The 23,458-nt window shown below is 40.7% G+C and overlaps 1 protein-coding gene across 9 annotated transcripts in view; it reads right to left on the bottom strand.

Moving 5' to 3' along the window:
• TRDN (triadin) overlaps positions 1-1,279 on the bottom strand; it is a 224,992-nt gene extending 223,713 nt beyond the window's left edge. For 8 of the 9 annotated variants that reach the window (XM_044425408.1, XM_044425434.1, XM_044425425.1 and 5 more), the window contains exon 1: positions 737-1,279. In XM_044425408.1, coding sequence (XP_044281343.1) covers positions 737-758 — 22 coding nt within the window. In that variant the 5' untranslated portion in view covers positions 759-1,279. The remainder of the gene's footprint in view (positions 1-736) is intronic. The other variant, XM_044425444.1, reaches the window with a different exon arrangement.
• Between the last annotated feature and the right edge of the window lie 22,179 nt (positions 1,280-23,458).

Here is a 23,458-nt window from a genome sequence, read left to right as displayed (position 1 = left end):
AGCACATGAATACTAGTGTGTTGTCCCCTGCAAACATAGACCTGGAAGAATAAGGATGTACTCATATACCACCATTTCTTGGGTAAATATGTAATTTTTTTAAGAGTTCCTCAAAAATATAAAGTGTGAAAATGGGCATCTGAGAACACCTCATATCTTATGGGCAAATGCATCAGATGATGAGTAAATATTCTGTGCAAGTCTATGTTTGAAGCTATATAATAAATGAAGTAGCACATTTTCAAATAATAAGTGCAATATGGAATGTATAAAACAGAAAACACAATGCAAATCTTCAACAGGTGAAGTCTGAATGCAAAGGGGAAAACACTTCTTATTCAAAATTGTGTGCAATTCATGCAAAGAAAGCTTTCTCTGAATAAATGCCAAACTACAAGCTAGCAACAGAGTTGAGGTTTAAAATCAACCAATAATTATATCAGTACGTATGATTTCTCCTTCCTTTTACTCCTTCAGCTTCTCTGTCTAAGCTGGAGTTGCTGAGCTTATGTGACCAAGGCTATTTTTAGAGGTGTATAATGATGATCAAGCTTCACTAACCAGTACAAATTCCAGCTGCTGGAGAAGGGCTGCTTCTTGCCTTAAAAACAGAACACAAAATACCTCACCCTGTAACAAAGCTGCGATTTTCCTCCAAAACCAGAGATCATGCTAATCGGTAGAGTAGAAATCACTTTTCCCCTAGATAATTAGAACATCAAGATTGTTACAGTACCTTCTGCTGCAATCTCAGTCATAATGGTGACGGTCAGAAATGCTCTTGGTGAAAAGGTCACGTTATATTGGCAGCTGAGTGGCTGCGACAGGGTCGGGGCTGCTGGCTCTTGCAGGAGACAAAGAATTAAAAGATGGGAAGTTCTTCGCCGTTCTTACTTTCTTGGGGGACTTTTTTTCTTCTTTCAAACTATCTTCTCTGTTCAATCCTGCCTTTCCTTCCCCACCTCCCAAGAAACTGACTCCTTTCCTAAGGCAATGCTTGCAGCCCCAACTAAAGTATCAGCTTCTAACAAAAATAGCCATGGCTCTCAGCGTATTCCTAGTGCAGCTTTTTTGGCATCCTGGGCACCACACACAGGGGCTGACTTATTTATTTATTTTTAAGCATCCAGCTCCAAATCAGACAGCAAAGCAGCTAAAAGCAGCAACCACCCAGAAGAGCTGGGAAAGAACGGTCAAAGTCCCCTGCAGCTTCTTTAATACGACTACCGCTCTTTTGAGGTCTAGGTCAGAAAATATGAAATATAGACTTGACGGTAATCTTATCCAACCAAGCTCCAATGTATTCTTAGCACACTCTTAGCACATTCTTTCCGGGCCTTATTTGGATTGGGGAGGGCATAGTGAAGCCAGCTACAATGACTAGAGAAGAAGATAAACTTAGGTAAATTTCAACTCCCTGAGCTTCCTCCAGACAGTGACGTACCTCATCGTACCCTGCTCCAGTTTAGTGGTTTTCCCATTGGTTACTCAGAAGATCAGAACAGAGCAAGGTGCCTCTCTTCCACCATCTAATTCCTTAAACTAGTGACCCTACATATTAGGAAGGATGGTGTGTTGTTTGACATAAGATGCTTGTAGAGTAATTCTTGCGGTGCATCTAAAAAAATGTAAGCACTTTGTAATGGCTGAGAGACCTGCTTGGAGGTCTCACAGGAACAATGAGATACATCCATCGCCCATGCAAATGCATGCTAAGGCTCCTGTTCACCTTGCCTGTGATACCATGGCAATTTGCTGTCTTGAGCCGCAGGATATTTTGGGAAATGGCTAGCTTGGAGCGAGCCAGGCTATCCCTGCCAAGCCCGTAGTGTACTGCCGGGGCATTGTGTCTCTCCAAGCCCACGTGATTGGGTGTCAGGTAACATGCTAAGCCTTTGCAAGCATAATAGGATGTGCTTCATTGCTCACATGATTTATTATGTGGTTGTTTGGGACATTTATATGTTCCTGCCATGAGCTAGTCACTTCTGTGAGGCTCCAAAATGCAAGACAGTACAGATCTTTATTGAAACCTCACAGCTAACAACAAGACAGTATAACTCTAAATAGTCTTATGTCAAGCTGAAAAGATAAATCTCTGCTTATGTACAGAACTGAGCCCAAACTGGACATTTGTCCAGTCCCTCACTTTCAAATATACTGTGATTCTACCATCAGGGTGGCCCTTGTTGGTGGAGAACCAGTTGGCAAGATCTCTGCAAGCCCTCCAACTGGATAGCTTATCAATCTCTATGGCTCATAATGGGATCAAGAACTGGGTGCTGCACCTGGATTCCCTCCTTTCCTGAAACCCACCTCCTTTCTTTCAAAACAGGTCAGCCTGGGAAACCAGGAATTCTGAGGAAGTTTCAAAGGCTTCTGCTCCTCCCTTGCTCCTGCCTCCCATCACTTCTCCTTCCGGTTCAGAATCTGATAATGTATCTCATTGAAAAGTCATCAAAGAGAGAAGTGCCTGGCCTGTTACAATTCCATCTTTCAGGAGACATCATGCTTCTCCCCCATAGTTCATCCTCACGCTAGCCCTGAGAGGGAGGGAATGACTGGACAAAGGCTACCTACTAAGCTTCATGGCTGGGGGGAGATGCAGAATTGCACCCTCCTGTTCTAGTTCACAGATAAGGAGGCCATTTGGGGAGGGATCCTTGCAGCAAAGGTAATGCCTACCTTTGTCCTATGTCTCCGGTGTACTGGCCACTAGTTTTTCTTTCAGCGGGTTCCCCATGAGTCAAAAATGTGTTTTGCAAGATGTGCATTCCCTTTTAGCACACCAGCACTCCTGTCTGCCCTGCATCTACCCAACGGTGGGCCTGCATCTTCCCAAATGCACTTGGGAAGTCCTTCCCTTTCAGTTTTTTTCCTGACATGCATCCATCATTCTTAGTGGCAAGATCCCACACAATCCCCTAAATTTCAATAAGACATAAGCACACTTAATTTCCGTGGATGAATTTAGCCCTAATTACTCCATATAATAATACCAAAATCATTCTTCAACTGTGGATCCTTATATAGCCAAAATGGCAGTATCCAGGTAGTGCCCATTATGAAATGTCCTGTTGTTCTAATGGCAGTATGAATGGCACAGTTTGGGGACTTCCCAAATATTCCATACCTGTGTTGAACTCAAATGAGTGAGATGCACAAGGAGGTGTCCTTAGAACTTCCACTGTAACTATGAATGCCCCTTCCTTTTTCCATGCTTTGGCCTAGCTGCTTTGCAGAAATGTTGTATTCAGGCTCCTTTCCTTCATGGGGCTTGTTGCTAGCAACTGGTCTGAGTATTTATAATTTATATTTCATTCAAGTTGTGTTTATTCTGGAAGTTTTACATTCAAGCCAGCATGAACAACAAAGTATAGGAGTGGCGTGAGTTTAATATGAGGAAATATCTTCTAATTCTATAATAAAATACTGCTCAAACTACACAATATACAGACGAAATAAAAATTCAAATGACATTGAGATATGGTTTCTTTTTCTTGTTTTTCTCTTTTTTGCAAGTAACTTTTAGCCAAAGGAACATATATAGAAAATCTATATGTCTTTCCTAGTATACTTATATGCCAGAAAAGGTCTGCTTTTTCATTAGTTGGAAACTGATAAATGAACCATTTTGAAGAGGATAAGGACAGATTCATCCTTCCCTTACTGCAGTGTAATAATTATGAGCAAATAAATGGTAATCTTCCATGTCTTTTATTAAACAGGGCAAATAGGACAGTTATCGATGCTTTAAAACCAACCAAGCTGGTAATTAAAGTGCATTAATTACATTCATAATCTTGTGCATGCCACACTCTCAATAGATAAGGAAGAACATTGCTCAAATACTTCTCTGTCTAAAAGTTATTACATACAGATTTTAGTGGGGAATTTTGACAGGTGGACAAAGATAGATTTTCTCCTTGACAATACACATATGAAAGAACAACAAATGCACATGGCTTCTCTGGCAGAAAAATACCCCAACATCCAGTTTGTTGTCTGTTTTTGTTCCAATGAAGACCTCTGAAAGAGTCACCACAGCTTGTACAATCACTAGAAACCCCAAGTTTTCCCTCTATTCCAGAATACCTATGGCAGACAATTGTTCTTTCTGCTACCAGTTACCTGCTTGGAGCACATTATCTGGAAATTCCTCACCTGGGATCTCCCCATGCTGTGTCACCTTCACTGTTTTATTAACCTCATGTAGTGAATTTTCCTACTCCAATGGCAGGTGCAAGTAAGAAAATGCACTCAATGGTTTATTTCTTTAACAATATTTATAAATCACTGATATTAAAATAAATGCTTAGGCACAAAACAAGGCAGTGTAAAATCATGATAAAACACTAGTGTCCTCGGAAGAAAAGAGTACATTGTAGGAAAGCTTGTTGGAGCAAGCACATTTTCGGTAGGTGCCCCAAACCCAGAAGGGTTGGCACCTTTCTGATTTGTGTTAGTATGTTGTTCCGTGAAGTGTCATGCTGAAAGTTCTGTTCCAAGCCGCCATGGACCAGACCTCCAAAATTTTAGACACCACCAGGGGCATATCTTCATAAACACAACAACTGAACAGGCAGTGAGGGGGTATCGGATTAATCTACAGTATACATTTAGAGCAGGATAGGTTTTTGCCATGCTTTTCCATCATTTGGCCCCAGGATACACGTGATCCTAAGGATATTCTGTCCACTGCTGAAACTCTGGCTATCCATGTAATTCTGCACTCATAGGTATAGTATTCCCATAATATAGAATTACTACTGACACACAGCATACAGCATAAGTGATGACATAACTCTGTGGATAATGCCAGCATAGGCATTTCATCACTTTAACACTTGTCTGAATTCTAGATACCCTGCAGTTATGGACATTTTTAGCCATCACTTTAATAGAGCTAAATATTGCACTGTAACTTAGATTTGAGACTGGCAGAGTATTTTACTTTCTCCTGGGCTGTTGGCCTGACTATGTGAAAGACTGAAGATAAATATGAGGTCAATTTCTGAAATGCTTAAATAAAACTTATACGTCTAGGACTGCCCATCTCATGTTTACAACTTGCATTTCGGAGGACTGAAAATCATTACATCACTACGTTGGATGTATATAAATATGTGTACTGTATTTTGGAATTACAATGTTTTCTAAGACAGTAACACAGTGCTCCTAAGGAGAGAGGGGAGATCCTGTAATGAGGAAATCACTTGAAACCCAGTGGTTGGGAAACTAAGTATGCTGGCTTCAGACCTTTCCAGCTTCACACACAATGGACATCCCATTTTGGGCCCCATTCCTTGGAGCACTAGGGGCATTAGTGCAAAGACAGGGAAACATTCCATTGTGGCACCATGAGGTCTCCAATGTCATACTTTCCTCTCTGTCTGTGGACTTCCCCTCAGTCTACATTGATGGAGGTCCGAAATAACCAATGGCTCTTCTGTACTTTTCCATAGATCTTGGAATTCCTCCTTAAGGAAAGATTTGTTTATTTACTTAATTTATTTACTTATTTTTCCTAACCCTTTTCAAGGAGGTGGTGAACATGGGGTTACCCCATTCATTTATATCAGGATTACTTTTGTGCCGATAAAATATAAGGTTCTTCTGAATTCAACTAAAAATCTATTATATTATTGTTGTTGTTGTTGCATTTTATACCCCACTTTTTTTTTTTTTTTTTGCAAGGAACCCAAGGTGGCTTATATGGTGAGGTAGGTTAGGCTGAAAGTCTCTGATTGGTGCAAAGTTACCCAATGATCCTCATGGTTAAAGGGGAACAGGAACTGAGTTCTACAGTCCAGCTATTAGGATCTGAGAATAAATTGTCTCCTTGGTGGCCTGACAGAGAAAGCAACTTGGTCCACCTTGCAAGTACTTTCAGGACTGGTGTCTGTTCTGTCGGTGCTTGCAGTTTGATTTTCACTGTAATCATGGAGACCAGCTGGGACCCACAGGAGATTTTCTAAAGGCTTCTTGGGGCTGACCACTTTTGTTACATCAGCACGAATCTTTTTGGTGGCTGTGGCTAGTTCTGGAAAGTCTTCATTTGCGTCTTGAATCCTACCTGTTCCTGACTCTACTTTTGTCTTGTTGGTATCTGACCTTTACTTCTTCCTGACCCCACCTTTGCCTCTGCCCCTACTGTATTGTGCCAATTTCTTGATCCTTCCTTGTCACTCCTGGTTCTGGTGTTCCAGTTGAGGACGCTTGCTGCTTATGTCTTGCAACTAACACCAACATTTCATCCATAGCACGGGCTCCAGGTAGGTTTTCTGTGATCATGTTGCATTCAGCCTCATAAGATTTTATAGATACAATTACTAAATGGAATGTTATAATGTGGAGTTACTGCATAATCTACATTTATGCTCAATTTACAAAGAATAAAACAGGAATTATCCCAAATAAGTAAAAATGGATCAATGTTTTTTTCAGTGAAAATTGTTATGATTGTGATGATGACAACAGGATGGCAAAATTCTGTAAAATAACATCTGTACCAGTCAGTGTCAAGTTCACTAAAGCAGATGGGCTGTTTCTTTGTTGCATAAAACAGAACTTTCAAATAGCAATAATCGGATCCTGTAGTATGACTATCGGTTCATTGGTAATAACAGGCATTTTACAAATCCTGTGACTTTTACATTAATGTAGTAACATAGTCACCTGTACAAATACAAATTCTAATCTACAAAATTGTAGGGTGAGATCCAGGTTTAGTCATATTTATAATAGACCCTTCAAGATCACTGGGGTATAAGTTAGTCATAGCTAATATGAGGCACAGTCTTGTGCAGGGCATCTAAACTTGCCTAGCGTTTCAGCCTTAGAAGAGATTCTTCTTTTAAGTCTCTGATTGCCTGGATCCAGCCTACTATCCACAAAATAACAGCTGATAGTCCAAGGGCATATGATGCAGGATTTTCTGTTCCAAAGCTAGGCCAGGTCTGGGCCAGAAAGTCATTTTGAGGAGAAACTGCTTTGGAAGCATATGTAAACAACACATGACTCTTTGTGGAGATAATGAGACTTAATCCATTAAAGTCATTGCTTTTCTGGGTCAAATACAGGCAACACTGTGAGGTACTCACAGTGGAAGTGGGCAGGAGACAACAGGATGGCGTTCAATGTGGATAAGTGCAAGGTCTTGCACTTGGGGCATAGGAATAGGTGCCATGAGGACAGGTTAGGTGACAAGTGGCTGGAGAGCAGCACTTGGGAAAGGGACCTCGGGGTACTGGTTGACTGCAGGCTAAACATGAGTCAGCAGTGTGATGCAGTGGTCAAGAGGGCGAATGCCACCCTTGGATGCATAGCCAGAAGTGTGGCTTCTAGATCAAGAGAGGTATTACTACCATTCTACACAACTCTGGTGTGCCCGCAACTGGAGTATTGTGTTCAGTTTTGGGCCCCTCATTACAGAAAGGATATAGCCAGGTTGGAGTCAGTGCAGCGTAGGGCCACAAGGTTGGTGGCCGGTTTGCAGGGGATGCTGTATGAGGTGAGACTGAGGGAACTGGGTCTCTTCAGCCTGGAGAAGAGGAGACTCAGAGGGGATATGTTGGCGACCTACAGGTATGTGAGGGGATGTCACATGGAGATGGGTAGAGGCCTGTTCTCCCCTGCAGAGGAAGGCAGGACACGCTCCAATGGAGCAAAGCTCAGGGAGCCAAGGTTCCATTTGGATGCCAGAAAGCACTTCCTGACAGTCAGGACCCCGAGGGTATGGAATGGGCTTCCACGACAGGTCGTTGAGGCCCCATTGGTGCGGGTGTTCAAGGATAGGCTGGACGTCCACATGGTGGGCATGTTGTGAGTGGAGCCGGCTGGTGCCGGAGGTCAGACTAGATGGCCCGGGAGGCCCCTTCTGACTTGCTCTGTTTCTATGTACTCAAGGTCAGAGCAGCCATTGCCAAAGTCAAGAGTCCATTTTCACTTTTGCATTGAAAAATCTGAATGGAGGGCCTGTTTTTATTTGGTGAGCTGTGTTTGCTGAGCATGAATGGAGATGTGATTTAGCAGACCCTCAGCCACTCATGTCTGTTGCAGCTGCTCCAAAAAGGACAGTGAATAAAGGACATTTTAAGAGGAAGAGAAAGAAGTGGTGGTGGTGGTGGTGGAGTTCCTGAATGGCCTGTCATTCAGCTTGGCTTGTGTATTAGTTTCCCTGAACAATATGTCACCACTTGTGATTGTCAGTCACCTTAGATTCTTGATGACACTCTAATATACGTATGTAGTCAACTCTCTGATGCACTTGAGAATGCTTTTCATAATCATGCTGTGGAAAATTCTCTTCTTTTTCTACCTGTCCCTCATGCCTATACAATCCCTGTTGGAAGCACGATAACAGCTCGAGGGGAAAAACTGTTAGTTAAAAATTAGCATTTAAAAACAGCCACCCTGATAAGCTAGGAACTCAGAAAGCTAAAATTATGAAAAGCTACAGGATACAAAATTCTTTAATACATCATATTCTCAGTCACTAGGATGTCCATGTGCCCTACTTAATGGAGGTTTTGACAATCCTCTGTATGAGGAGCTGTCCAGTCCAGGTCCAGTTTAAAGATTGAGGAACCATAAGAAGGAAATATCCCTGGCCACACTGGTCTGATCTCCTGTTTAGTATTCACCACTATGGTGAGATGGATTGTATTTCTCCTTAAATTACACCAGTTATTTCTAAACTTACTTTGATACATCTAAATTAGTGAAGGACAGTATATATAAGCTTTAAATATATAAATTAGTATATGTAATACTAATACTAATATGGTAGATACTAATATGGTATCTACCTTTGCTATCTGTTAGGGTAGTTCATGTGCTTTTTTTTTTTTTTTTTTTGCATTTTAATGGCAATTTTTTACCCTAGTAGTAATAGGGTACTATTATAATCCTCTGAAGCAGGACAGGCAATTTCCAAGGACTGACGGTAGCATCTTCTCCCAGATCCCAGTGGTGGACCATGCCCTGGCTCCCTGTTGCTTCACTATTGTCCTACTGAAATTCATTAGCATAACAATGTGTTCATGTGAGTGTGAGGGAAGGTGAAACTTTAAGAGGAGAATTGATAGATTTTCACTGAATTTCAGTGACTCAACAGGAGCAGCTGCAACATGGGGCTATTTTGCTTTAACTAGCCCCTCTTTGCTGATTAGTCTGACTTAGTCCTGCCACAACTCTTGCAAGACTAGTGCAAGTGAGTCCAGAGAGAAACTCTGTGGGTACATAGAGGTTGCCGTGGGCTCTGTGGCACAGTGTTAGAGTGGGCCTTGCTTCCCATGATCCTCAGGGTGTCTCTATATGCAACATACCAAGACATTATCCCCAGCCGGTCCTCCATGTACAGATGCCAATATCTTGGTTACGTGCAGACATCAAGAGTAATGAGAGGCACCTGGGCTCTAATGGAGTCCTAGAGGCAGCCTTCCATTTGTGGGCTGTGAGCTGAACCAACTCTAGCATAGATTGTGCCCCAATATTTGTGAAATTATGACAAGGTTATGCCCATTGAAGTAGTAATTTTCAGAGAATAATACGTTAATTGGAAAGATTCCTCAATTGACTCCTGGAAAGGAAAAGTTCAAGTCTTTCTAAGAGATTATATCCCAGCTTCTCATTCCATGTTCCAGGAGAGTACACTCATACAGGGATATATTTGTGAATGCTACAATTTCCATGTTAGAAGCATCTTCTGGTCATGTAGCAAAAGGTCAGGTTCCAAGCCATGATTTTTAGGAAACTGACTTAGCATTTGGAAACTGAGTTGGACTTGCAGACACTGCAATCTTACATATGACCACTCAAAAGCAAGTTTCACTTAGTTTGGTGGATTTACTCCTAGACAAGTGAGTATATGACTGCCACTTAGTTATCGATCACAAATGATGCAGTAGCTGGGAAGAAACACCATTTAAGTAGCAACAAAATATTATAGGTTGAATACTAGAAAAGCACAGAATTGCAATCACAGTTAACTAAAAATTTCTAAATTTAGGATGTTAGCAGCTTTTTCTTTAATAAAAATGAACAATATGAAAAGATCACATTCTTCGATATTGACAGAGATATTGGTAGAGATAAAGCAGACAAATATGTTGGAACTGTTTGTCTTCTACAAATCCCCATGGATAGATCAGAAACATAGGCCAATAAAGCAAACACTTCTGCTGTCAATTAACATGGTCCAAATTAAATATAATAGACTGTATCCAGACTAGGCTAGTTGAACATAATTCCAATTGAAATCAATAGGAACTTAAGTCATGACTAAGAACATAATCCTATTTCTCATGCAGTGTTGATGAACAGGTTTCAGATGATACATTGGTATTTTTCCACCAAGGACCACAACCAGTGGAGAACTGCAGCTGAAATGTGCTTCAGAGTAAGGGTACAAACCATGCATATTTGGAAAGAATTCAGAAGACCAAACCCACTGATTTTTGAAGATCCAAACTGATAATGCATGAAAATCTAATCTGCTATCTTTGGGAGCAAAACTATGTGTTTTTAAACAGAAAGTGTTTTTCTGTTTTCCTATAATTCCCAGAACATAGGGCACATTTTTCTGTCCAAACATGAGTAGGATTGCATCCTAAATGGTCTTAAAAAGTTGTATCGATAACAGTACAAAGTCTATTACATTATTGTATCTCATACACCAAGAATGAGCACCAGGAATGCTCCGATTTTAATATTTTGAGTTCAAGAAGCTGTTTAAGACTGTTACAGAGATTTATTGCACTTACTTGTGCAGGGGCAGAGGGGAATGCCTAGTATAACCATGCATTAGCAAAACACACAACGGGCACCAATATCTTCACTGCTGTTTGACTTTTCCAACTCATTTTTGGTTCACGTATTTTAAACCTTCAAATAGTGTTTTGTATTATAATATTTTTAAGTTTTGATTCTGTGAAGCACTTAGGATACAATCTAACTCACGTTCAGACCTATGACTCCTGGATAAGTTGATTAAGCAACACAAAGTATAGCAAATTCTTATGAGGAAACATTTTCCGCATGATCATGGTGTTTCTGCTATTTTGCAACATGCTACCCACATGCAATTCAAGGTGGGATAGAGATTAAATAAGTAATCCCAAATTTAATCAAGTCTTGCGTGTTCTGTTCATCACTAGAGTGTCCTCTCCTCTGCTGCTTCTTCAAGACATTTGTCCTACCGTTTCATCACTACATGACATTAGCTAGAAAGGGATACATATGATACCCAAATGCCATGTATTCAGTTAGATATGCCATTGTGGGCAAAAAGGAGCCAGCTGAGAAAGCAATGCTTCCAGAATTATCTTACCTGCACTATGAATGGCCAGGCAGGCTAAGACAGTAGACTAACCAGGCAACACAAAAAGCAAAAACCACCACTGTTTGGGGATCTGCTGAGATTTTCTCTCGTGGCTACTACCCTGTGTCAGCTTCTCTTTCTGTGCCTTCAGTTTGTGTTTGCTGTCAGTATGACAATGCCATTCCTATGGCAATATCTAGACACTTTCTAGGTCTCCACAAACTCCTGAAGAACAAAGCAAATGCTTTTTGCAAGAGGAGAACCCCCCTCAACCATTTAAGCCCAGCCTTGATTCCCAATTCTACTATCTAAATAATATTTAGGCCCAAGAAACGTTGACAATTATGTCCATATGTTGAAAAATGAAATACATGCTTCCATATCTTCTTTCATTGTCTCTTTCATTCTTCTTTCTCTGCCCACATCAGGCCTGGTTTCCTCCTTTTACTCTTTGCTCTTTCTGAGAGTCTATTCACTTGTTGATACAATTTTGCCCTGATTCTCATGTTACTTTTCAGTCAGGCAGTCAGAACAAGGTGGTTTTACTAGGTCAATTTTCCCATGGTATTTCATTAGGAAGAGCCCTCATGTGGTCACTGCTGGTATTTTTAACCAAGTTATTTTAGAACATTAGGTTGTCTTTGTCTATGTGTCGTATTTGGAAAAGATGCCATTTTATTTAATATTCCCCTTTTTCACATTTAATTTGCACAGTGACCCTAGGGGAGGCGGCAGCCTTGCCCTCATCCCAGTGAACTTGGCCTAGCAACCCTGACGCAACGTCTGCCTTTCTGCCACAGCTTGCAGCCTGTGGCTGCATTTTTGTGTTGGTAACAGTTTTTGGTTTTGTCAGCTGCAGGTCTCATGGGGCCTCTACAAGTTGGCTTGACAACACTTGTACTGGTGGGCCAAGACTGTATTAGGATAAATTTGTCTGCAGCATATTTAAAAATAAAACCCACACAATCCATTTTGAAGGGTGAGTATAAATCTTTCCTGCTACCTCACAAATTCAGCTGCTTCTGCTTCTTGGCCACTTTCCTCCTCCCCCTCCTCCTTTCCTGTAGGGGGTTTCCATAATTGGCTGTTTGTGATTCAAAGAGAGCTCCAGTGTGCCTTATTGCAAGGGTTTCTAAAGAAACCTATTTTTAAATGACATCCCATCACCTCTCTTTCCATTCTCAGAGAGTCCCAGATCTGATCTTTTTGTTTTGTCTTCCAGAGCGCCACATTCTCACAAGTCTTTACATTACAAGTTTGATTCCAGAGAATTTGACCTTATGTTGCATTTTTATTATCTGTTATATCACCAAGTCAACTGACTTCTCAGAAAGGTTTTGGGAGCTATCTTTTATCAAGGTTTAGAGAGCCCTTCTCCTTTTCCACTTGTAATCTATTTTGAGAAACTACAGAAGAGCCATTAAAAAAAATCAATAAGGCAGGATACAACTCTGTGGATGCAGAAAGTGAGACATCTGAGCTGATCATCCCTATGCAATGATACTGAATTTGCATGTCTCTGAGTCCCTTATTCTATTGGAAGAATGGCAGGAACCTACAGAGGATTCAGAGCCCTTTAAAGGACAAGGTGTGTATTAAGAGCTTGCCTAGAACCTATTTGAAATAAGATATTAAGGACAGTCTCTCCTTTAATTATACTAGAAGCAAGCAGAACATATCAAGTGGGGCTACAGAAGTAACGTAACCCTCCAGTCAGCTGGCAATGAAGTGCTGAAATGTGTGAATTGCACGCTGGAGGGCTGAGGGTATGGCTGGCATGTGTGCAATATGGCTGTGTTCACAGAAAAAACATTTTCAGTGGCTCAGCTGCACCTGCACAGACACATCCTTTGTTCAGAACAAGCTGTGCTCTTGATACACACCTTGTGGTCGTTTTCAACATGGTCACATTTGGTAAATTAAGGGGCAGCTAGCTTCTCAAGTGTTTACAGGCACAGGACAGTAATGTAATACTGGGCAAATGAGGAACCAGAGGAAGTCACAGGTCAGGATCAGGATCACTTTAGCAGAGAATATGTAGAAATGCATGTTTCAACACGGGTCTGATCTGCATGTGACAGCATCCATTGTTTATTCAGGGACTGCCTATGATGATCAAAGTGACAGGCACACTGCCTCTTGTGTGCTTGTCATTTTCACCTTCATTTAACAACCCAGGAATGTGCTGAATTATTGTGTGATATGTTAAACCAGAATTCTGAGTTGTCTACGGGCTAAATAAGTCAACATTCACTAATGAATTACTGTTGGGTTAAGCAGAGGTTGTTCAACCCACAAACAAGCCAGATGTTGCACATTCATATGTAACAAAATGGGGACATTCCTGGGTTATGAAGTAAAAGTGGAATCAGTGAGCATGTGACTCACATGCTTTGCTCATCATTGAATTTCCTGGATTCAACAACCCAAGAATTGCCACCATGTTATGCAAATTGGGTTACTGAATTTGAGATTAAAATAGAGATAATTAGTACATACAATTTAAAGAAAGAATCAGAAACTCATGTTGATAACATTACTATGCTTCTTCTTACAGGTGGGTGGTATATGAGCATTGTTGAAAAGAAACACATTTGTTTTCAATAATGCTCATCTTTAAAATCCTGAATATTTTTCCTGTTCTAAGGTATCAGATTTCATAATTGTGCACATATGCTTTAGTACAATATAAAACAAGTCATAAATGATCTTTCTGTATACCATAATTTCTAAGGTAAACTCAATTTTGTGATAACTTGTTTCAGAAGTATTTATAAAGCATCATATGTGGTATACCTCTGTCATCAGCCCAGTATTTATACAAAGTATATGTATCTGTTTTTTTAATATACAGTGGTACCTTGGCTCACGAACTTAATCCGTTCCAGGACTCTGGTTGTGACCCAAGTCAAATTTCTCCATAAGGTTAAATTTAAATAAGGTTAATCTGTTCTGTAACCATTTTTTTATCACAAAAATTTGAAACAAAGTAACAAAGAACAACAAAGATCGTGACCATCTCCCCCCCACCACCCCCGAGCACGATTGTGGCCATCTCCCACCCCGAGCACAACCATGATCACGCCTGTCTTCCCTGCACGAGCGCAACTGCGGCCATAGAAGGGGAGATGGGCGCGATTGTGGTCGTGCTTGGGCAGGGAAGACATGCGCGATTGTGGCCATCTCCCCTCCCGAGCACGACCACGATCATGCCCATCTTCCTTGCATGAGTGCAACTGTGATTATAGCCATCTCCCCCACCCAAGTATGACCGTGATCGCAATTGTCACCTAATGCAGAGTTCGCAGCCCGAGGCAATTTTTTTCTGAAATTTCTGTTCGCAACCCAGTTTGGTCATGAACTGAGGCATTTGTGAGCCGAGGTACCACTGTAGTTATATATTCAAATAGTTAAATATATTGTTATATATAGAGACAGTAAAGAGGAAGGAAGAACACCTTTCCAGCACATGACACATTTCTTAGGTAGTCATTTCAGAGATGTCAAATGATGCTTTGTAATATTTTTTATCCATCCTAACGCTTCAACTTAATTCACGAGGCTGTACTTCCTTCGTTTACTGTAGGTAGAGTTTTTGCATACCAATTTGATTGCAACCCACCAAAGGGACCTATTAACCTACTCCTGTTCGTCATGCGGCATTCTAACAGTAAACTGCTTTTAAAGTCTATTCCTTGCTGTAGCTGACTAATGAGGATAACTAGGGAAGTGCTTAAGGAGTCCCTTTATTTTCACAGTTTTCTACACTGGTGTTCCCAGGTGTCCACACAAAGCCCATGATGCTTTTTTAAACAACTTTGGTACATTAATTGTTGTCATTTTTAAACCCCAGTTAATATGGAAATGAGTTCATAGTATAGTGAGTTGCCAACTCACTATGTTGGCATTTTACATATATAAATGCATGCACAGTATTGCTGACTTTTCTCACATCATGACCTCAGTCTCAGTGAAAAACTGCAAAGATACTGCCCTTACCTAGTTTGCATGAAAAGGTGCAAAGAGGTGGGGTGAAGTGGCTAAGTCCAACCTCCGCCTCTGCAGTGAGTGGGAGAAGATCCTTCATGTTAGATATGTAACTGACAATAGAGTTGCAGCCCCTCTTCACACTGAACACAGGCAGGAGAAAACGTTTAAGGGTTTCAGTGCTTCTTTTTTGCTGCCGATGTGCATAATGCAGCAAGCTTGTATAAGGCATACTTCCAACTGCATCTTAGTTTTTTCTAGCTGCACTAGCATGTGCAAAAGTTTTCAAGGAATTCAGGTAAAAGAAGTAAAAGAACTTTTGAGTTACTTGTCTGCAATAGCAGAACTGCAGTTTGGAAATGGAAAGGGAGGTAGGTGGAGAAATAACAAGACAGACACAGAACTTTGGAATAAACATGTGTGACATTTATTTAAAACAGGTCTACAAAGGATGGGGATGATGTGGGTTTCTATACTTTTCAGGCAACTAACCTGTGATTGTATTGGGTGAGGCAGCCCGGTCATGTTTATCCAGTTGCCACCCTGGCAGGGTAGGAAGGCCTTCACAGGGCACCGCCTCCCAGAGCCATGCAACTCCAGGTAGATGTGATGAGTTAACTGCAAAGACAATTCATATCTCCACAAAAGGCTGCAAAACTCCGAGAAGTCTCCAGGATTGCCAGTAAGCAGAAAGGTTTCTATGGATGCTCACCAAACCTAACCCCAACTAAGATAGGCCTGCACCTACCTGTCTAATGTGACCATATCAACTATCAGCTCATTAACTTATGAACAGCCATTCCCTTTTCCTGTGTACAATGTGACGCGTACAGCCCATGGCCGATCAAAATACCTGCTGCAATTCCTGCCTGGCTGCCAAAGGGTAATGGCCTGAGCCCACACAGGGAAAGAGACAGAGGACTGGAAGAGGAGAAAGGTGGGATTGCACAGGCTAATATAACCCTGGAAACCTCCCCATCATCCACTCTGACATGTGTGCCTAGCAGACTTAGGCCTGGCTGTCTCTCTTCTTCCACACCCCTCCCATAACTCCACCCAGACAAGATAACTTCCCGTAAAGGTCTATCTGTGTCGGAAATCAAACTTCGTAGATATTCATTGAAACTCTATCAGCAACATGTCTGCCCTAACCCTGAAGTTCAAGAGCTCAGTTGAAGAAATACTGTGTCATAAAAAAATGTGAAGAGATGGAAGGAATAATTTTGATATTTAATTAAAAAGTACTGGTGAAAACTATGTTTCATCTGAGGAAAAAATCAATTATTAATTGCTAGTAGGTTTCTAGATACGTTATTTAAGGTGCATTATTATTTACTTAATATCCATGTTAAAGTCTTTTTTGTAATAGCCAACTATTATTAAGTCAAAATTGTAGTTATAAAATTGATAGTAGCAATAATAACTATTGACTTGTTGTGTAATTTCCCACCTTGTAATTTTTCTGTAAGGCCCCTTGCTATCTTTTTCTTTGTTACTTTTTTCTTTTTCTCTTTAAAAATAAATAAGCAACATTTGTAGTCCAGAAAGCAAACTAAACTTTTATGACTAATAAGGAACTTTTGAATGACTATTGCTTTCTGTCAGTTGACTAAAAATGAGTTATTTCTAACTTCCTCTCCAAGAAAACATATTTGCTAATTACTCCATGGCACAGTATCCAGGACTAATTCAAATGCATGATTTGTACATGCATTTATATGAATTTACTAAATGAAAGAGCATATTTCCACTACAAACTTTAGATTCAGGCACAAGCTGAGAATTCAATTAGAGACCTCAGCCATTCACAGATTTGCAATTTGTTTGGTGAGAAAGACTGTGTATTAAACAGGTTAAGCCTAAATTTGTGGTGTAAATCATATGACTTATCTCTTCCAGTTCCTACTGAGAAATCAGTATATGTAAAATTTAATGGGGGATGGCAAGCAGTGGATGGAAGCATTTATGGGCAGCCTGCACCTTGGTTTAACTTGGCACTGGATTACAAACACAATTCTGCATTTGAGGGTTCACACTGAAATTAGAAGCAAACTGTCAGCTATAACCAGCTTCTTGGAAATGACACGCAACTCCCAATCTCATTAAGCACATCCTTTATCTCTAGAATTACTGCTGCAGAAGTAATTCTGAATATTTGTCATATGGTTCTGTACAGATTTTGGATGCAATTTCTCTGTAGTGTTTATTACAACTCCTCACTAACTTAATTAATGTGATACATTTAGAGTCACTAAAAATAAGATAGTTTCATTGACAATTTCTGGGAACATACCTGCAAATGCAAGTCAAGAATTATATTGAAAACACCAAAGAAACTTGGGACACCTGAATGATCAACACATTTATTCTGGCCAAAGCTTTCATGGACACTGCCATCACACCAGATGCATGAAGTGTTATCCACAAATTGGCAGATTCATATACACATGCTGAGATGGGAATTGTGTTATTAGAAGAAACTGAAATGAAAAAAAAAGTACAGACAGTGCTAATTAGCTGAATGGTTGCCATTTATTTAAAAAATGCTGGTGGTAACGCAGTGTTGAAACGGTGGACTGATTAAGATATATAATGTTATTTGAGGAAAACAACCACCATCATTATTTGAATGGAAAAGAAGGTTTGCAGTGGCTCAAGCTCCAATCGATTTTTCAGTGACAGAATTCAGTTCTGGAACATACAGCAAATATTTCAAAAAGATAGCACCTGAAAGCATATAAAGAGCATCTTTTCCTACTTAGTGCTGGCTTCACTGGTATGCCAGTTCTGGAGAAGAAAAATGTTATTGTACCACAAGTTACGTTGTAAACCACACAGAAAGCTTTGACTGTTGGGTGGTATAGAAATTAAATAAATAAATAAAACTAGGTATGTACTTGCTTTGTGAAAAATGTTTATTAAATGTTCTGTCAAGATCCTTGGCCATTTTCAATAGATCCAAAAACACAAAAGATTAAGAACTGTAGATACAATGAGACTGAGTACTTCCATCCCACCTTTTCTTCACCTACTGCCCATAAGTCAGTACACTTTAGTCCCAAGTTGTTCCAGCGCTAACTGAATGATTACTATAGCAATACAAGGTTATGTGATATCCATGGCTGGATTCCTGTGGCTGTTTACAACCGAGGGCAGTGTAATATCACAATCCAGTGCTAAATAGTTTTAGTCTAGTTACTGCTGTGCCAAAGACAGCAACCCTCATCAGATGTATTGGTGGCTATTACCCATGTATATGCAAAGAGAAAGCTTAGCAAGAAGTGGTGGAACTGGCTCATCTGGCCACACCTTCTAGTTGGCTTTTTAATGCTACTTTGGGGAACACCTTGGTTATAAATGTGCCAACAAATACTGTCAGTAAACCAAGGTTTTGGAAAACAATCCTATTTGTCTGAAGGCCAAGAGAGGGAAACCTGTGATCTCAGTGGCTTCCAAACATGCAATGCCCTCCTGAACTGGCTGCTCCCAAGGTTGGAGGAGTAAGGAGTTTATTTATTTGTTTAAACTATTTATATGTCACCTACTCTACCTAAGGTATCTCTAGGAAGCTCACACTGCTAAAATAACACATTCTAAAAACATAATGTTAAAACTCAACAAAAAATTTTAAACAATAAAAAACCAATAATCTAATACAAATAGAAAATTCCAATAAATTAATAAACCTAGCAGGCCATAGTGGCATCCATGGGAGGAATAAGGTATTAAAATATCTTTTCAAAAAATAAGTCTTTGCCTGGTGCCAAAAGGAATACAGAGATGGTACCAGGGAGACCATTGCAAATATGGAATGCGCTCCCCAGAGAGGTCCGCCTGGTGCCGTCATGATTTTGCTTTTCGGCACCAGGCAAAGACCTTTTTATTTAAAAGTTATTTTAACAGTTAATTTATTATTATTGTATTTATAGATTTTAATATATATAGCTGAGATGGTACCAGTTTTTAAGTTATTAATTGTATCCTTTTAAGAATATTGTGAGCTGCCCCGAGGCTTTGTTGTGATGGGGGCGGCATAGAAATGTTTTAAATAAATAAATATGGGGAGCAGCAGCAGAAAAGGCCCTCTTCCAGTTAGCCACTCTTCTTCTTTTCCTGAGGGATGGCTGCTGCTGCAAAAGCTCCCCCCCGCCACTCGATTTCAAGGGTTGACTAGGTATATATGGGTGCAAACAGTTCTCCAGATAACCAGGGCCAAGGCCGTTTAGGAATTTATTTGTCAAAACAAGCACCTTGAATTGGGCCCAGGCCATAATTGGTAACCAATGCAATTCTTTTAATGCAGGTGCTATATGGGCCACTGTAGGAGTACCAGACACCAACCAAGTAGCCAGATGCCGTGCCACTTGCAACTGCAGGACTGTCTTCAAGGGTGCATTACATAGAGTGCATTTCAATAATCTATTTTTGACGTTACCAGTGCATGGGCGACTATTTTCAGGCTGTCTGTTCAGGTAGGGATGAAGTTGATAAATTTGCCACAACTGGAGAAAGGAACTCCTGGACATCAAATTCACCTGACATTCCAGGGTGAAACCAGGGTCAAAAAGCCACCAAGAGGTCAAGGAGAACCAGCAGGGTTGCACTCCCCCTGACTCTCTCCCTGCAAAGCTCATCATACAGGGTGACCAAAGCCATTTCCATCCCGAACCCAGGGCTTAGGCCCAACTGAAATGGATCAAGATAATTAATGTCCTCTGATAGTGTCTGAAGCTGCCTGAGTTGATGCTCATCTTTCCAACATCCTTTCCAACATTGCCTATTAGGTTGGCCTCTGAAACCAAGTTAAGTCACACTGAGGGAACAGGGCAAGGGCTGAAGGGCTAAATCCAGCAGACCCACATCCTGTCTTTGTCTGCTCTCATCACCCCATCACTCCCTTCTTTGAAATTGATTGAGGTAGCAACTGGGGTGTTTTATCAAGAGGCTCTTTAGTTCCTCTTCACTTTCTGCCATGAGAGTGGTATCATCTGCAGATCTGAGGTTGATATTTCTCCCAGCAATCTTAATTCCAACTTGTGATTCATCTAGCCCTGCCTTTCACATGATGTGCTCTGCATACAAGTTAAATAGGCAGGGTGACAATATGCAGCCTTACTGTACTCCTTTCACAATTTTGAACCAATCAGTAGTTCCATGTCCACTTGTCACTGTCGCTTCTTGACCTGCATACAGGTTTCTCAAGAGACAAATAAAATGGTCTGGTACTCCTGTCTCTTTGAGAACTTGCCACAATTTGTTCTGATCCACACAACCAAAGGCTTTAGCATAGTCAATGAAGCAGAAGTAGATGTTTTTGTGGCACTCCCTAGATTTCTCCATGATCCAGCGTATATTGGTGATTTGATCTCTAGTTCCTCTGCCTCTTTGAAACCCTGCCTGTACTTCTGGTAGTTTTCGGCCCACATACTGCTAGAGCCTAGCTTATAGGGTTCTGAGCATGACCTTGCTAGCATGTGAAATGATTGCAATGCTTTTAGAGATATGAAAATGAAGAACCTCCATAGGGATCCCTTTGCTCTCCAAAACACAAATGCATTCATGAGTGCTCACAGTCGGCTACAGGAAAGTAGCAATTCCTAGAACAACAGGTCTCAGGTAGCTTTGGTAATGTGGAAGGAACCACAGAGACTGTGGGATAGTCATCTACAAATAGCTGTTTCTCCATGAAGCTACTTGGATGGCCATGAGTGGGTCAGTATGTCTCAATATGATCTACCTCACAGGTTTGTTGTGAGAATTAATGGAATGAGCCTCATATAAAGCAATTTGTTTGCACACCGAAAGGTGCTAGACAAAATATTAACAGTACTTGAAGCATGCATGGCAAAGCTAAGCACTCAAGTGTCTCCATTCAGTGCTAATGCTTATAATGTGTGCACTTCCCCTGAGCCTTGGTTAACAAAGTTATGGAGTTATTTATGAATCCTCAAGAATTTAAGAGGTGGACACTTATGAGTTTAAGAAGCAACACAAGAGTAAGGAGGACTAGAAATAATTATTTCAGCATATCAGTAATTACAGAATTGGCATTTCACTCTACAGGCACTGTGAAGAAAAGAAGCAAAGGGAGGGGGGAGGCAATTACAAATGCCAAGACAGTTGTTGCTAGAAATAACATTGGAGAGAGGTTAATGGCAAAAAAATCTTAAATTGTAATACAGGCAGATTGTTGTTGAGAGAGTACTTTTAGAAAACAGTGGGTGGCATCAGCGGAAGACGTGATAACAGGAGAGCAATGGAAATTCACTTTGAAAGGAGCTGCTCTATTTCTGTGGAAGAAAAGCCATTCCAAGATGGTTGATGTAGAATTTGGAAAATGCAAATGGGCAAGGGGTGGACACCCTTTAGGATGAACACGAAAATGGTATTTTTCCTTTCCAGTACAAAAGGTGTGATGTCTGCTAGTATGACACCAATGGTGAATCCATACATATCATTAGTTGAATCTAAAATTATGTTCCAATACAAATTATTTTGGCAATATTCTCCTGGGCTTCTTTCCAAGTTGATATAATATGCTTACAATTATTCCACATGAAATTAATTTTGCATTTTCTTGTGACTACCAGATGTTCAGTTTCAGGGACTGGAAAAAGCTTAAAGGGACATGAATATGGAAGAATGTCACAAACCTTTGCCTTGTAGGTTTCCAGGGTTTCAAAATCCCTTTAGGTGGCATCAATTATTTACACGTATTTCCTGTGTTCTTTGAGGGCACAGAGAATTCTTAAAAAGTTGAAAAAGAAAGCAGAAATATAGAATGCAAAATTTGGAAGACTGTGTATTAACCCAGCAAATGAACATGCTTGTTTCAGATACGGTGGGGACATTTGGTAGTGGCTTCTTCTTCTTCTACACAGAGCCAGACATATCTGCAGTTATCACATGCAAGGGGCTGAATCTGTCTTCTGCAAGAAGAAGGCACTTTCCACAGAAGTAATGGCTCTCCTCATTGAAGGATGTCCACTGACTTTTGGGTTCCTCCACAGGCCACAGCTCATCTCGTTCAGGATTGCTTGACTCTCTGGGGTTCTTCATACATCATGGCGGCCCACTGTGGGTTATTGAACCACAAGTGAGGCTGCAACATGTGTGGAGTGCAAGCAGCTGCCATTTTGAATATTCAAATCCTGCTCAGGAGTTTGCTGTGTTAGGTGAACACAGTGAACATGAGTTATACAAAAGGTGTCTATGCAATCTGGTGCCCGTGGGCACTATGGCTTCTCTGAACCCATCCTTATATAGTATTTTCAGGATAATGTAAGGGCCATTGTGGAAAAGAGGGAGTAGAGAACCAGCTACTTCAACTAGCACAGTTGATCCAGTGGAAATCTGGATACAACCCAAAGTGAATAGGTTTAACATTCTCAGAAAGGGCTGCCAAAATAGCATTCCTAGGATTCACATTTCAAGGTCAGATCAGTTTGACTAAGGATATTGCAAATTACAGCTAAAGCTATCTAAATAATGTCAGCCTACCTAAATAATCCTGAGCCCAGGAGTATAGATTTTTGCTGTATTCCTTCTGAGAAATCCTGGCAGAATATTCTGTGGCAGGAATCAGTATGTCTGGTGCCACTCACAGTGGCAATTACAGACCTGTATGTGTCTTAAAATGGACCAGGCTGAACTTGGCAGTGGGTGCCAGCACTGGAATACATTCTCTAAGGGGGGTTCTGTTATTGATCATTCCATGTTTTGGACCACTAGAGGGCACCATGATTCCCTTCAGTAAGGCCCAATTTAAATTTGACAATTGGGAGGATAAATTTTAATTTGACAAGGTAAATTGCTTAGCCAGGCGGCATTCCATTCAGTAATTTCATGTTTAAGTAAGGGCCAAGCTGACATTAAAACTGTATCTATCAACTATCTTTAACTATATTTTTATTCTGGATGGGGTCCAGGGGTCCCCATCAGGCTCAGAGCAGGGGACAGGGGCTGTTAAAGCCCATGCTGTGATCCAGATCAGAGTGGATTTGAAGCAATGCTTGTTTTGGCCTTGAGGGGGTCAGCTGCAACACATATGTAGTGTTGGGGTGCCAGGAATTTGTCATGTCAAGGTGACATAGAAATGCTAAATGTGTGGTTGTTGCAGATTAGATAAAAGCATGAGACTGGCCATAC

The sequence above is a fragment of the Varanus komodoensis genome, unplaced genomic scaffold, assembly GCF_004798865.1.
Source record: "Varanus komodoensis strain SLA01 unplaced genomic scaffold, ASM479886v1 scaffold1, whole genome shotgun sequence".
Lineage (NCBI taxonomy): Eukaryota > Metazoa > Chordata > Lepidosauria > Squamata > Varanidae > Varanus > Varanus komodoensis.
Note: the sequence above shows the minus strand (reverse complement) of the source record. Positions and strands in the feature narration are given on the sequence as shown.